At 47.0% G+C, this 16,377-nt stretch overlaps 1 protein-coding gene across 1 annotated transcript in view; it reads left to right on the forward strand.

Moving 5' to 3' along the window:
- The window catches only part of RGSL1 (regulator of G protein signaling like 1), a 483,194-nt gene that overhangs the window by 313,593 nt on the left and 153,224 nt on the right, over positions 1-16,377 (forward strand). The window contains exons 12-13 of the mRNA XM_069233196.1: positions 5,980-6,173; positions 8,259-8,376. Of these exons, the coding sequence (XP_069089297.1) occupies positions 5,980-6,173; positions 8,259-8,376 (312 nt within the window). The remainder of the gene's footprint in view (positions 1-5,979; positions 6,174-8,258; positions 8,377-16,377) is intronic.

Raw genomic sequence — 16,377 nt, forward strand, 5'->3', positions numbered from 1 at the left:
AGATTGGTGGCAGTTTCTAGAATGGGTATGTCAGGGTACATCCTCTCAACCTGTGGCGGTTGCAACTGAGGTTGCATCACCTGTGTGGTGGGCACACCAAAACTACTCTGCATCGGAACTTGTGTCAGGACAGGACTAACCTGTGTCGGACTTGTTGTCGCCTTCTCTTGTATCAAACCTGTAGGGCCTTTACTGGTACTCGGGCCATTTTCGTCTGCCACATATGGCGGTGGACGATCATTCAGTAACTGAGTAAGGAACTCATCATCGTCTGAGTCATCTATCTCTATCGAGGACTTTCTATCCTCTCTGTCTCTAGAAGGACTTCTTTCTGTTTTACGGGTAGCTTTCCTCCCTTTGCCTTCAACCTCTTGGGTTATCGCTAGAAACAGCTTAACTCCTTCTAGTGTCTCTCTTCTCCAAACTTTCTGTACACAATCCCATCTAGCCTCCGCTAGTGTATTTTCTGCTCTCCTTGTTCTCCTCTCAAATTTCTGTTGCTGTTGCTGTCTTGCCATTAGCTCCCAGAAGGCTAACGCCTCAAACTGTGCTGGTCTCGGAGGTGGCTTCAGATCATATAGCACCATCCGTAAATGTTCCTAAATCTTCAAATTGAACGTTCCATTTAAGGGAAACGCTAAGCTCCCTCATTTCTCCGTTGCTTTGCACCATTTCTTTAGCCAAAGACATGGCGCCACACCCTTTTCCTCCATTACAATGTAAGCCGGTGTACCCTCCGGCGGTGTAACTTCTCCTACACTTGCGGTAATATATGCATCTCCCCTTAACGCACTCTTTAAAGCCTTGAAAAATGTCATCTTTTCGTCTGTATTTCTGTTTACAATCAGATCAGGAAGTGACTTTTATTCCCAGAATTCTCTTCGCCTACCTTCTCCTCCAATTGCCTCTCACGGACTGCTGCCAATCCGTGCTCAACCCTTCTCACTAACCAACCTATCCCAGTGCGGCTCCAATGACGTCACACTCACACGTACTACGGCTGACAAAGTCTTGCGGCTTGTCTTCCCACTCTCAATTCATACAAAACAAATGCAATATATTGTGAGCACCAACCAAAATCAAAACACAAATTTGCCGGTTTACTACAGGAAAAGGTAACACAATCGCTTCAGAACTTTACAGAGGTTTCGCTTAGCCTCGGCCACTACTCTCTCCTTCTCAGATCCCGCACTCACAAGCAAAATTTGACCCGCAAATTCTACTCTCGACTTGTCAATGGATTATTATTCTAGTGAACTTTAGAACTCACCAAATCTCCATTGAGGTTTTCATTCACTCACTTTTGACTCAAACTGGACTCGTCAACCTTGCAATCGACCTATTAAACCAAACAAATTACAACATAAAGCAAGTGTCTCATACACTTTTCAATATACTCCGGAGTCTTAGACCACGCAGGGTCCGTACATCATCAACAACCACGTGGACAATTTTGGAGCACAAAGCACCACACTCACATGAAGTTTGCAAACTTCCCTACTCTCATATTGCGGAGTACACCCACTCCTACTAAAACATCATCTGGTCTAAAACTCTCCACAAACCTCACAATTCACCTGCGATTTGCATAAGCTGTGCAATCGCAAAACCTACTTCATTCACACTATCATTAGAGCGCAGAGAACATACTCAAAGTTCCTTCATCAAGCTCCGAGATTTTGGGAAAGTCATTTGGGACGTAGGGCGACATCATCTCTCCAATTTGCATCATTAAAAAAAAATACACAAACCCAGATTTATTCGGTACACCTTACCTACCACCAAACCGTTTCACCTTGTACCATCTGTACCAGGACCTCAAAGGGCCAAACACATCCATATCTACCAAAACTGTAGATTATCGTACTAGGGCTTCAAAGCTAAACCATCAACTCTACCAAACCGTTGGTCTTTCGTACTGGGGCCCCAAAGGGCCAAACCATCCACACTGCTACCAAAAACTTTTAGCGCGTCAGAGCCTTAATAAGTAAACTTACAAGGAGACGCACTTAGGTCGATGAACCTTTGGACCGCATTTGGAGACTTCCCAGCACAAAATGCTCTCTTACCATTTATCAATCAGTAGGCCAATAAACATTCAGTAATAACCAATCAATAATCAATAAACAATCAATAGAAGTCAATAATTGAACACACCATGACCTTTCAATCATGAATAACCACACCAATTTAATTAGAAGTTAGAACATTTATTTCCCTATTTTTAACAATCTAATATCACATAGGTTAATCTCAATAGCAAGGACACACATCACAAACTATACTAATTGACAACCAGCATGAAGAACACAACTTAATCAATGCATGGATTATACACATTCAGATTATGATGCACATCATTAATATGAATCAATTTAGCAGAGTCTCATTAGTACATGAATCAACAAAGAAAGAACTCAGTCATTTATCTATTTGCATAAGATATTAGTGAACGCCTCAACTAATCTCGAATTAGCATTGCCATGTTGGGCTTCATGCAAAACATTTAGTTAACACCAATTTAGAAAACATCTAAACTAAGGCCTCTATCAAAATAGCAGTTGGTACCTAGAAAGAAAAGGCAAACAGACAATCACAATTTGCATTGGATAGTTACCAATCCAACAGATCAGCAAGCAGCGTCAGTCTTCGTCCTCAGGACATCAGTCAATCATCATCAAGCAAAGTTAGAATGGGGCAAAGTCTTTAGAATTCAAGTTAAGCAAAGTCTCATTCAAGAAGCATAAGATAACATAGCTAGAGGATGATTTTCTTACCTCAGATAGAGGAGAAGATAATATCAAAATGTCTTCGGAATAATGGCAGAAAGTGGCAGAAAGTGGTTGGAAAGTGACAAAACGTCTAAAATGTCTCAGTGACTGGAAGTGTCTACAATGGCTAAAAATTTCTGATTTCTCCTTGTGCAGTGCGGTTAAGTTCCTATTGGATGAATTTTCTCTGTCCAATAATTTGCAAACACCTTACTAGAACTTTCGACAATTCACAGTTCCCATGTCACGGATTGGTCCAGCTATTGACGTCTTCAACGGTTGGAATGTCAGGTAACAAAATGTTGCAGTTCGCACTCCAGTCAGTGTCTTCATTGTAGTTAACCTTGCACATGTTACGAATTACACTGTTGAATTTAGCAAGAACATCACCTTCGAATAAACCGGTTCACACAAGAAGAATTTTACTACGGTTACAAACACATAACTTCTGGAAAAGTACAACTTCGTGTCCTAAAAGAAAGCAGCATGTTAAACGCGCTAGAAATACAATTCAAATATGAGGCTAGGCAGCTAGGCCAAAGCCCTTGCTAAGTTAAGGGCTTTATTAAATGAGGCAAACTCTTAACATGTAACCTCAATTACGATATACTACTACAAATTTAAAACATATTGCATAACATTTCAAAATTAATAAGCATTTTCATTAGTCTTCGTATACATTGGCAACCACTCTCCGTGGGCACATTTCAAATGTGTGCATTATTTTTCTACGTTAAACACATTTTCTATGCAGCTTCATCACACAATATATGCAAGCTTTTGCATTAATATTTCTTGTTAAAACACACACCTCAACACTGGCATATGTAGATAACACTAGTGGAAAGTAATTAGAAAGGGAAATTCCTATTTTCACCATTCAAGTGCAACATCAGACTCTCTGAGACAGAGATAAAGACAGGGATAAAGGATTCATCGTCCTTCGAGATTGGGCTTTCATATTAAAGAATATGATGCACCAACAGCCCCAGATACAATCTGGCCCAGGGGAGCACAGAGCGGCAGTCTATAAAAACATAGAACTAGAATTTTCTTCAAAGAATATTATTAATTACAATGTCATCTGAATACTTAACAAGAAAAAGAAAACGGCCATCTCTCCTTGAACCTGTAGAAACGACTTGCTGAATCTCGTTAACAGCTTTAATAAAGCCAACAGCAGTTGAACCAACTTGACTTTCCATTCTTGGGACAGATATACTGTCCCCAAAGCCATCGAGAACCAGGCCTCAATGTACACTAGATTCTGGGATAAAATAACCGCCCCACCTCCTGAACAATCTTGGCCAAAGTCACTCAATCAGCAGAACATCCAGGTGGGGATAAACATGAATATTTGTCTTGTGGAGAAGTGCAATTATAGGAGCTAGAATTTTGGTGTGCACTCTTTGGGATACCTTTAACCCAAATAGAGGACTTGTAATTGTCAAATATGTTCCCCCAAATCGAATTTCAAAAGGACATGGTCACATCTAATGGCATCTTGGAGATTTATTGATGCCAAATAGTACTTCTACTGTATTAAAGGAATAACCTGTTGCAAAGTGTTCATATTGAAATGTATTGTCTTTAGAGTTCAAAGCGTTTAAATCTGTTTTCGGGCGAAAATGGGAAAGCACGATCTAGCACTGACACACTGGGCCTTACCTTTGCATCCTGATTCTAACGACTCAGTGGAAACAAGGTACCAGCAAAAGTCTGAAACTCAACCAAGGAAAATGATCAAGCTGGACCCGGTCCCACTATGGATTTTTCATGCACTTTCCCCAATATGCTTACAAAGAAGTGGGCCTAAGCATTGTTTCCGGGCTGTCACTTGCTAAGAGTGCACACAGAAATAACAAGCATTTACAATGCAACGGGTCTCGCGTTTGCTCATGTTAGAGCTGATCGCGTTGTAAACTCCTAACCCGACTTTTCACCTATCGGGCAAAAGCGCATTTATGTACACAACCCGAAAAAGTGAAATTAACTATGTAAAGCGCTCGACTTCTGCCAAGCGAGATCGCGCTCGTAAATTAGAGAAAAAAAAGTCCACGAGCCCGATGGAAAACAGCGAGCCTCGCATGTTTTCTGTACTTGGTTGCTGCGCTCGAGGAGGGCTAGCCCCCGGAAAAGGCATGAGGTATGCTTGCCTTCGACTAATGAAAGCAAGCAGATTTTATTAGGCAAGCCCACAAACCAATAAAAAACACTGACGTGAAGTTGACAGGGCTCCGAGCCCTTTTCTAAATACAAAAGCGTCTCGCTGCGATATGCATGCGCAAGCGCATGCTACGCAGGCTCCACCCTAAAAAGGACGAATTGTTTTAGATTTCCCCTTTAATAGATAAAGGAGGTGGATGGTTACAAAAAAAGTGAGGGTTGTTCCTGTTCCGTGCATCTGTATTGAGGTGGTGCCATAAAATGCAAGCATTAAGGAATGGGACGAGGAATGTGGATGAAAAAGTTAATCACATGTTTTCTTTGGAGTTTACAGATAATGTCAAATTCTTTGCGAGAGGAGAAATTCCTGTTGAATGAATGGCTCCTTTTTAGTAGTTTGCTTCCACACAAATACATATCGTTTACCATGGTTTTTACATGTAATGCTTTACATTACCACACAACATTAATCTTAAGCCAGCCCTATTGGCATTGCCAATCCTCATTCTATTATCAACTCGAGTGGGGTGATATGTTTGTAGACAATACTTAGGAAACAATATTTATGTCAGACAATATTCTCACAACACTATTCTGGTATGACATTGCCCTGGAACTGAAGAGAAGCTTATTGAAAAAGAGAACGACTTCAAAATGTCTACATCGATGGATCAAAAAGATCAAAAAGCCGTTTTTAAATTTTATATTTGAACAGCAAACGATTACCTTCGGCCCTCGATTTAAACAAATGGGAGTTCCTGAATTTGGTACCTTATACTTTGTCCTCTCCTTCTGCCCTCTCACTCATACCCTCTTTTGTCTCCTGTCCTCTTACTTCAAACTGAGCGAACACCAACACCTCATGGCTTTAATGAATCTACAACTACTGTTGTCCATCCCTATAAACACTGCATATAGTGATGAAAGCAAAGTCATGTTGAGACATATGGTGAACTCTGACTTTTCAATAAAATCCAATTTCTATATGTATAAATTGTTGCCACACTTTAGGACATTAATTTGTATTCCCCTTTTACATCAGGTCAATTTCTGACATACTGCACGACCCCGCCCTCCTAGAGGCTTTCAGCAAGCATCTGGCCGAGATTGGTGCAGGCGCACCTCTGCGTTTCGCCCTGGCAGTGGAGGACCTGAAATCGGTGGAGGACCCAGATTTACTGCGAGCAGGCATCAATAGCATTGTGAATGAGTACTTCAAATCAGAAGAAGATCCAGGTATGCTCTGTAAACTCCAGCTTTTCCTACGGTCCCCCAACAGCCCTGCAGAGAAGCCAACTTGGGGATGGCAATACACTGACAGCACACAGTGTACGCTACAATAACTTGGCGGTTCAGTGCAGTCTTCTGTGTGACTAATCTGACAACTGTGTACTGATGGCCACAAAGTTGTGGTGCTGTTTGTCAGAGTTCTGTGGTGTTATTGGTCAGAGTTACTTAGGTCGAACCCCATGTTGCCCATTTTAATGTAAAACCTCGTTATTCCTTGCTCACCGCCTTCCTAGCCATAATTACTGCTGATGGTTTCTTCTCCTTCCATGTACTGTTCTCGGCAATAAAGAGCACCATTCCACCCATCTCACGGGTAACTTGCTCTTAGTTTACTGCAGCTCACTTTTGAGTCCCTTTTCAGTAACAGTCCAGTGTCCATCAACAAAGAACTGAATAATTATTTTTTATTAGTTTATTTATTTGTTTGGAATGTAAGAGATTGCAACTACGTATTTGAAACTCAAGATTACACAGCAAATAAATACAAAAATAATCTTCTTCATTACCACAGTTATTAAAACAAATATCGAGAATCAGACCTAAAGTTTATATCATACACACAATCATATTTTCTGCCCCTTATTGTAGTGGAGGAAGTGCTCAAAAAGACAGAATCCCCAGGTAAACAAATGTATATTTTCAGTTTGAGCATCATTTGTACTGCCTGTGCCCAGCACACTTGTACCCCATCACTGTACCACCATTTTCCCAAAAGGATACCTGGTGTGAGATTGGCAAGGATCAATATTTACTACTTGATTTAAACTTTGTCAGATGGGATACTCTGTCACAAATGTGACGGATATCCTGTCTGCCCTATTACAAGTGCAATAGGATAGAATGCCCTGGTTTGTGACAGAGCATTCCTTCTGCCAAAGTCTAAATTTGGCTCTTAATGTTCATGGGTGATCATACCTTGCTGTTTGACTGGCCCTCACCCCACCACACTCTAGAAATGTCTTCCTTTCTCTCAGCCCAATTTTTGCTCCTTCTGTCACCACCCCATTCCTAAATGAAGGAATTTGGAAGACCCAAGTTGCTATTCCATTCTGCTCAGGCTATTCCAGAACTGGGTGGCATATCACCCTTGAGCATCCCTTCTGCGCCAATACAAGTTTTCTTTTGAAACTTGAAATTCACAGGAATTTCAGCCTTTCCAATATGTGGCCCAGCATTGCATTGCCTGATTGCCCCAGGGGCATTCATGCACTGGCTTCATGCACTGGCTTTCTTTTGGCCAGGCTTTGACTTTGCTAATCATATGTGCAACATGTCTGACAGAGCAATGTTGCTCTTCAGTTTTCTCCCCACCATATGGGATCAGTGGCCCTAGTGCAAGGAAGGACAGTGATTTCCAAGAAATGTTATGTGATTAAAGGCAGTCAGGATTTGGGTTTGGGAGCTCCTCAGCCCGCTGGTCACTGGTGCAATAGTGCCTGCTGCATCACTGATAGCTACACCCCTGGTTCAGATATCCTAAAACGCCTAGAAAACATCACCCTAAAAACGACCATGTATAATTTATTCACAAAAACAAAGAAATAGTTTTCCCTCATGATTCAGCCATTCTTGATTTTCTGTCAACAATACTCAACCTTCCTGAGCCACCCTTTTAAGAGCTACTCATTTTGCACGCTAACAGCAGCATCCTCAAAACCATTATTCAAAAATGCACATTTACTAGCTTGGCCAAAATAATTTCCAAAGACAGGTACTTCTCTATCAGTGACAATAGGTGCCTAATCATTTTATCCCTATTGATGTTTCTTGCATTCTCTCTCGCCTTTGCTCTCTTTGTTTCTTTGTATTTATCTCAGTCTTTCGTTCATGCTTTCACCTCTCTTTTTCATCTATTTCTCTCTTATGAGCATCTCTCTTCCCACTCAAGTTACTATGCGCCCCATTTTATATCTACAGTATAGTCTTCTGAATTCATTTGTAGTTTGCTTTCTTTCCTGCTTTCTCGTTACTTTTATTTCCCTGCCACCTTCCACAGTTCACACACTGCACTTCCTTTGTGGTTTTTTGCAGAAGTCTTGCTGCGGACAGTTGCCAGCATTATCAGGAAAATCCCAGTGATGAGCTCTGTATCACTCAATGACGTGGTGTTGGCACAACAGGCGGTATCGAGGACCCTGAATGAGCTTTGGTATGTATTTTTAGAAGCAGAGGTTCCACAACTTACAGCTCTGATGCCGCTCATAGTTTCTATGGAGGAAAGGGGGCATTCTGTGTCCTGTTACCTATGAAGTCTTGTCATTAATGCATGCGTCCTGCTAGCGCAGGTTTCTTTAATACAATTTATTAATTAATGTGTATGTATTTTATATAATGAGTTTATGTAGAAAATGAAATAACATAGAAAAAGAATGCACACATTTGAAAATGTGACCTTGAAGAGTGGCCACCAATATTACCGAAATGAAATGTACTAATCAATGAATAATACTTATGAAATATTGAACATATGCTAGACTAATGCAGTAATATGTCATATTAAGGGTTATGAAGTATGCTTTAGCTTATAAATCACAGGTCTTAACTTGGCCAGTGTCTTGGCCTATTTTGCCAGGCCTCGTGCAGAAGCTGTATTTCTTAGCGTTTAATAAAAATACTGACCAAGTGAATTAAACTGTGAACTGTCCATTGTATTGTTAATGTACTTAAAGGAAGTTTTTCATGAGAACCAACCGCTAGGAGTTGATGTTGTTGCTAATGCAACATTTTGGCCCTCATTACAACCCTGGCGGTAAACGCCGCCTACCGCCGTGCTGACGGCCGCCAACATACCGTGACCGCGGTGGTAATCCGCCACAGGTATCATGACCCACACATACAATACCACCACAATACAGACACCCACACAAGTCTGCCAGACCAAAGGTCAGTGATAAACTGGCAATAGCAAAATCCACACCATTACGCCAACAGGAATACGCCCACAGCAGCTGTCTTTCAACCGATGTAAACCATTGGCGGTACACACACACTTACAAAACTACACCACATCGGACAATTCAAACTACACACACCTGACACACATACACACACCACACCCACACACTCAGACCACTATAAAACACACACCCACATTACTGACAACCCTTTCAACAGGAAAAAAGTTTGTGAACAGAGAGAGAGAGAAAAGCCAGGAGCACCCACTCAATCTGAGCCAGATAACATCACCCATACACCATCCACACACCTCACAGCACACACCACAATGCATCACCCCACACATCACCCCACACATCCTCACACATATCACTCACACCACATCCATGGCACCCCAAAGACATCCCAGGTTTTCTGAGGAGGAACTAAGGGTCATGGTGGAGGAAATCATCCAGGTAGAGCCACGGCTTATCGGATCACAGGTGCAGCAGGCATCCATTGCAAGGAAGATGGAGCTATGGCGGAGAATCGTGGACAGGGTCAACGCCGAGGGACAGCATCCAAGAACAAGGGATGACATCAGGAAGAGGTAGAAAGATTTACAGGGGAAGGTGCGTTCCGAGGTTTCAAGACACCAGATTGCTGTACAGAGGACTGACGGTAGACCCCCACCTCCTCCTCCACAACTAACAACATGGGAGGAGCAAGTCTTGGCGATCATGCATCCTGAGGGCCTTGCAGGAGTAGCAGGAGGACTGGACTCTGGTAAGTCAAATCGTAACTACTTTATACCCCCCACCCTACCTGCATGCCATCACAAACTCCTACCCCCACCCCCATCACTCCACCAACTCACATATACCCCACTAGCACAACCCACCCATCTCAATACCAAGCCCTGCATGCACCTCCAATGCATGAACACCCATCACAGACCTGCATGGGCACCCATCACCCCAGCATGCCCAATAGAGAGACTCACCCAGCCCACAAAATCACCACTCACACAAGGCCAAGCCGACAGGGAAATCACAATCATAGAGGGGAACACAGCCATGCACAAGATCGCACACACAGATACATTGACAATGCATTTGCATCCCTTCAGGATCCCTACCCAACGTCACCGGAGAGGAGGTACCAGCTACATCCAGACCCCCCCCAGAAGAGACCCACAGTGATGACAGAAGCTCTGCACACCTGGAACATGATGACCAACCTGGCCCATCAGGAACCTCTGGACAGTCGGTTCCCCTGCCACAGTCCCAATCCACCACAGTGACTCCCCCCTCAGGAAACACCAGCATAGCACCCACCGAGCCCATGCCACTGTCCCCAGGACATGTCAATCAGCAGTGTGTCCACCACTACAGGGACCCCAGGCAAACCCACAAACACAGGACGATCAGGGACCTGGGGTCAGTGGCAGTGGGCACACAGTTCAGGGGACAGAGGCACAGGACAACAGGGAAGCTGGGAGGACTGCTGTGCGACAGGGGGAGGACAGGCCCAGGGAACTGACCCTCCACAAGGCACTCTCAAACATCATGGGAGCATACCACCATTCCCAGGAGACCATGGGCCAGGTACTGGCCAAGTTACAGGAGACCCAGCGGCTGCAAGAGGGACAGTACGTGGGGATCAGGGAGGACCTAACAAAAATATATACCATCCTGGTCACCATAGCAGGGGTGATGGCTGAGATGGGTAAGACCATGAAGGAGGCAGTAACACAACAAAGGGCACCTGAAACTAGCCAAACCGAGGAACAGCTTTCAACCTCCACCTGCGCTAGTGGACAGGATGCCCCGCCACAGGACCCACAGGCCACCGGCACTCCAACCCCTGCAGAACGAGAACCACCCCACAACCGGTCCCTGCGATCCAGGCAGAAGACAGAGAACATTGCCAAGACCCCCGCCAGGAAATAAGACTCTCCTGATTGTCACCCTTCTGTCCCACTATGTCACCCTGTCCACCTTGAACTGCTATTGCTCCACTTCCTATGTCCCCTTGGACAATGCACCTGTGATACCAATAGACTGGACTCTAACTGGACATTTCTCCACCATCACCCCAGCCCCTTGCACATACCCCCATACTTATTGGCACAAAAATAAACACCCTTGAAACAAATACCATACTGGAGTCAGTGTAATGAATCGAAAAAAATATTAGTACAACATTATCAAAGCATTGCAACGTATATATTCACTAAAATACACTACAGGATGACCTTTGGTGGGCAGCATTACATATAGCAGGAACCAGAATGGGGCACAAAGATCTGAAAATAGAGAATCCAAAGGGTACAGTCAGCGTCCATAGACAGAGGGTAAAAGGCTGCTATGTACAATGTCCAAACGATTACTGAAAAGTAAGATTGAGTTACAGTCTCTTACCTGTGTGTCACTGGAAGTACTGCTGTATAATGTGGGTTCTGTTGTCCACATCTTCTTCATCTGCCTCCTCTTCCTCACTGTCCACAGGCTCCATCGCTGCCACAAGACCATCTCCAAGCCCATCCTCCTGCAGAAAAGGCACCTGACGTCTCAAGGCCAGGTTGTGCAACATACAGCATGCCACGATGATCTGGCTCACCTTCTTCAGTGAGTAGTACTGGGATCCACCTCTCAGATGGAGGCACTGGAACCTGGCCTTCAGGAGGCCAAAGGTTCTCTCAATAATCCTCCTTGTATGCCCATTGTAACGTTCCTCTGCCCTTGTCCTGGCATTCCTCACTGGGGCCAGTAGCAATGAGAGGTTGGGGTAACCAGAGTCACCTGAAAAATCGAGGGACAACTGTTAGACACACACTTACCCTTAGGGACAACCTCATACCAGACACCTATTTATACTGTGTGGGGACCTTGGGCTCACCTATTAGCCACACCAGGTGCCTCTGGAGTTGACCCATCACATAAGAGATGCTGCTATTCCTCAAGATATAGGCGTCATGCACAGAGGCAGGATATTTGGCATTCACATGGGAGATGTACTGGTCCGCCAAACACACCATCTGCACATTCATCGAGTGATAGCTTTTTCTATTCCTGTAAACCTGTTCATTTCTCTGGGGGGGAACAAATGCCACATGTATACCATCAATGGCAACAATGATGTTGGGGATATGTCCCAGAGCATAAAAGTCAGCTTTCACTGTGGCCAAATCAGCCACCTCGGGGAACACGATGTAGCTGCGCATGTGTTTCGGTAGGGCAGACAACACTCTGGACAACTCGTTGGAGAACATTGGCTGAGACATTCCTGATGCCATGGCCACTGTAGTTTGAAAGGAACCACTTGCCAGGAAATGCAGCACTGACAGAACCTGCACTAGAGGTCGTATTCCTGTGCGCTGGCGGATAGCTGACATCAGGTCTGGCTCCAATTGGGTACACAGTTCTTGGATTGTGGCACGATCAAGTCTGTATATGATGATAATGTGTCTGTCCTCCCTTGTCGACAGGTCCACCAGGGGTCTGTACACCGGAGGATGCCGCCATCTCATCATCTGCCTTAGCGGTTGTAGCCTATGGAGGAGAACGCTGAGCAGAAGGTCATATTTCACATGGAATGCACCACTGTTGTTGAATTTAGGTCACAGAAGCAGTATGTGAAGTCGAGAGTCAGTTGATGGGCCAGTGTCTGCTGTGACGCAGTTAGGTGCATTGCCATGTGCCCCCCTGAAATGGCGGCTGCCTGACCTGTGAGGAGGGACAAGTGGAAATGAGGTAAGTGCGCTGGCGTTGTGCTCAATCGGGGTAGGCGGTCGATGACCGCCGCGTAACTTCTCATTGGTTATCATTGGGCCCTATGGGTTCCAGGAGCCAATGGCGATGTACGCCGGCAATGACGGTACACACCGCCACGGATTTCACTGCCATTTTCTAACTATTAACTCACTTGCTACCTGACCGTCAACAGGAGAGGACCTACACTGCAAGTGCTGCTGTGACCTGAGTCTGGCAGCAACAATGGCTAGAGTGTTCAGGGAAAGGGCCCCTGCCTTCACTGCGGAGGAGTTGGAGAATCTGGTGGATGGGGTCCTACCCCAGTACACATTACTCTACGGTCCTTCAGACAAACAGGTGAGTGCACTGTGAGCATGATGTGTGGGCAATGCATGTTTGGAGTCGTGTGGATGTAAGCCACATGTTGGGGGGTTCTGAGGCATCCTGGCTGCATGAGAGGTGGTCAGTGTATGTGCATCAGGGCATGGGTGGGAACTAGGGGGTATGAGTATGTGGGTCCGGACGGGTGAGTAATTTCCTTTTCTGCTGTCTTTTCCCTCTAGGTCAGTGCCCACCAGAAAAAGGGTATTTGGCGTGCCATCGCCAAGGAGGTGCAGACCCTAGGGGTCTATCACAGGCAGAGCACCCACTGCCACAATAGATGGGAGGACCTGCGCCACTGGACCAAGAAAACGGCAGAGGCCCAGCTGGGGCTGGCCTCCCAACGTGGAAGGGGTGCCCGTCGCACCATGACCCCCCTGATGTTCCGAATCCTGGCGGTGGCCTATCCGGAGTTGGATGGGCACTTGAGGGCATCACAGCAGCCACAAGGGGGTGAGTACAGATGCTTTAGGAGCTAGCTGGGTGGGGGATGTGGGCTGTGGGTGCCCCTATGCCAGGGCGATCATGGCAGGGTAGGTCCCTTGTGTGCAGGCTCTGAAGCACTCCAAACCCAATAGTGTTAGTGGGCATATACTCTACATAGCCTCTGTCTCTCCCCCACATTTTGTGTTGTCACCCTGTCCTTGTGTGCATAAGCATCATTTGGTGGAGGAGCAGAGGCACCGGCGACGGGGGGAGCTGCATCCCAGATAGGCCTGGAGGCCGAATCCACGAGGGTGATGGCACTAGTGGGAAGGAGAGCAAGGGGAGCACCACGACAGGGACAGGAGGGAACACTACATCGACTCCTCCTCCGATGGAAGCTCCCTGGCGGTGGCGGACACCTCTGTGCCCACCCCAACAACAGGTACAGCTGCCACCCCCACTACCAGCATCACTCTTCCAGCAGCCCCTCAGCGTGTTTCCAGTGCCCGCTCACCCAGGAAGTTGGGCATCTCCTTCGCCCCAGGCACCTCAGGCCATGCCACAGTCAGCCCTGCTGCCCTCAGTGAGGAGGCTATTGACCTCCTGAGATCCCTCACTATTGGGCAGTCAACCATTCTGAATGCCATCCAGGGTGTTGAGAGACATTTGCAACAAACAAATGCAAACCTGGAGGGCATTCATTCTGGCGTGGCGGCCAAATAGAGAGCATGTCAAGCTCTGGCCTCAGCACTAATGGCAACCATTGTCCCTGTGTTCAGCCTCCCCCCTCCAACTTCCTCTACCCAGTCCCAATCCCCTCAACCCCAGCCTATCCCAAGCACACCTTCAGACCAGCAATCACCCAAATCAACACACAGAAGTGGCTCAGGCAAACACAAGCACCACACTTCATCTCATAGGCACTCACACAAGCACCATCCCCATGCAGACACAACAACATCCACTGCCTCCACTGTGTCCCCCTCCTCCTCGTCATCCACCCCCCTCCCAGTAGCGTCTCCACTCGCACCTGCATGCACTACATCCTCATCCACTACCTCCATTACCAGTACGCCCATCACAACACACCCCTCACGATCAGTCACCATCCCCACAACCATGCACACGTCCCCTGTGTCCTCTCCCAGTGTGTCTGTGACCCCTCCTCCCAAAGTACACAAACGCAAGCACCCACCCACCCAACAGCCATCCACCTCATAACAGCAATCAGCCCATGCACCTTCACCCAAACTCAGCAGACGTACACATCCTACAACCACTTCCTCTTCCTCCACTCCCAAACCCTCTCCATCTTCCCGTCCCAGTGTGTCTAAAAAACCTTTCCTTGCAAACTTTGACCTCTTCCCTACGCCTCCCCATCCTTCCCCTCGAGCCAGGGTGTCAAGTTCCCAGGTCAGCACCTCAGCCACCAAGTCGGTGTCCGCTGTGGTACATGCAAGTCCCAGGGGATCAAAGAGAGCACCCGTCAGGGCTGCCAATGTGCCACCGACCCCTGCAAAGGACCAACCCATTCCGCCACCTGCCAAGGTGAAGAAGGTGCCAGCATGCAGCACGGCCAAGAAGCAAGACCCACCCAGCAAGACCTCCTCCAAAACTGCATCTGCCAGGGCCAAGGTCCCAGCAGCATATGCCAAGGTGGGGAAGAAAACCCAAGGCAAGGCACTTCAGGCCTCGGAGCCTCCAGGTGAGGGACTGGTGCCCACCATCAGTACCGACAGCCCCACAACCTGTACCGTGAAAAGCACCGCCACCTGCACCGCCATCTGCCCCACCACCTGCACCCCCCCCTGCACCGCCACCTGCACCACCGCTACCACAACAACTGTCAGCAGCATCATCCCCAGTGGGCAACCGTCCGAGGCTGCAGGAGACGGCCTGGTGTCTCCCTCCACCACTACCAGCACCTGCACCACAGCCAGCACCGGCAGCATCTCCGCCGCAGACACCGCCACAAGCACCGCCACCTGCAACGCCATCTGCACCGCCACATGTCCAGCCGGTGCCACTACATCTGTCATCAGCAGCATCCCCAGTAGGCAGCCGTCTGGGGATGGAGGAGGCGGCCTGGTTCTTCCCCCCACCACTTGAAGCACCACCACCAACATCAGCACTACCAGCAGTTTGCAGCCTTAGTCGCCGCAGGATGGAGTCTGGCTCTGCCTCCATGGAGTATCATGCTACCTGTTTCCTGCACATCTCGTGCCTCCCTCACCCAGGTGAGGGAATGGGAACTGCCATACCCCAGGTGCAGCATCACTGGGCACAAGGCCCCACCAGAACCAGTGGAGATATGCATCCACCATCACTTTCCTTGCAAGGATGAAGCAGACTGGGCACAAGGCCCCCTCCAGAACCAGTGGAGATATGAATCCACTATCACTTTCCTTGCCAGGATGAAGCAGACTGGGCACAATGCCCCCTCCAGAACCAGTGGAAGAAGGCATCCACTCACCCCCTCCTTGGCAGGATGAAGCACACTGGGCACAAGGCCCCCCTCCAGAACCAGTGGAAGAAGGCATCCACTTGAGAGACTGTGGCTTTGCACTCCCCAGGACCAAGCAGTGGGCAAACCACCCAATTGAGAGACTGTGGCTTTGCACTCCCCAGGACCAAGCAGTGGGCAAACCACCCACTAGAGAGACTGTGGCTTTGCACTTCCCAGGACCAAGCAGTGGGTAAACCACCCAATTGAG

The sequence above is a fragment of the Pleurodeles waltl genome, chromosome 4_2 (assembly GCF_031143425.1).
Source record: "Pleurodeles waltl isolate 20211129_DDA chromosome 4_2, aPleWal1.hap1.20221129, whole genome shotgun sequence".
NCBI classification, from domain to species: Eukaryota; Metazoa; Chordata; class Amphibia; order Caudata; family Salamandridae; genus Pleurodeles; species Pleurodeles waltl.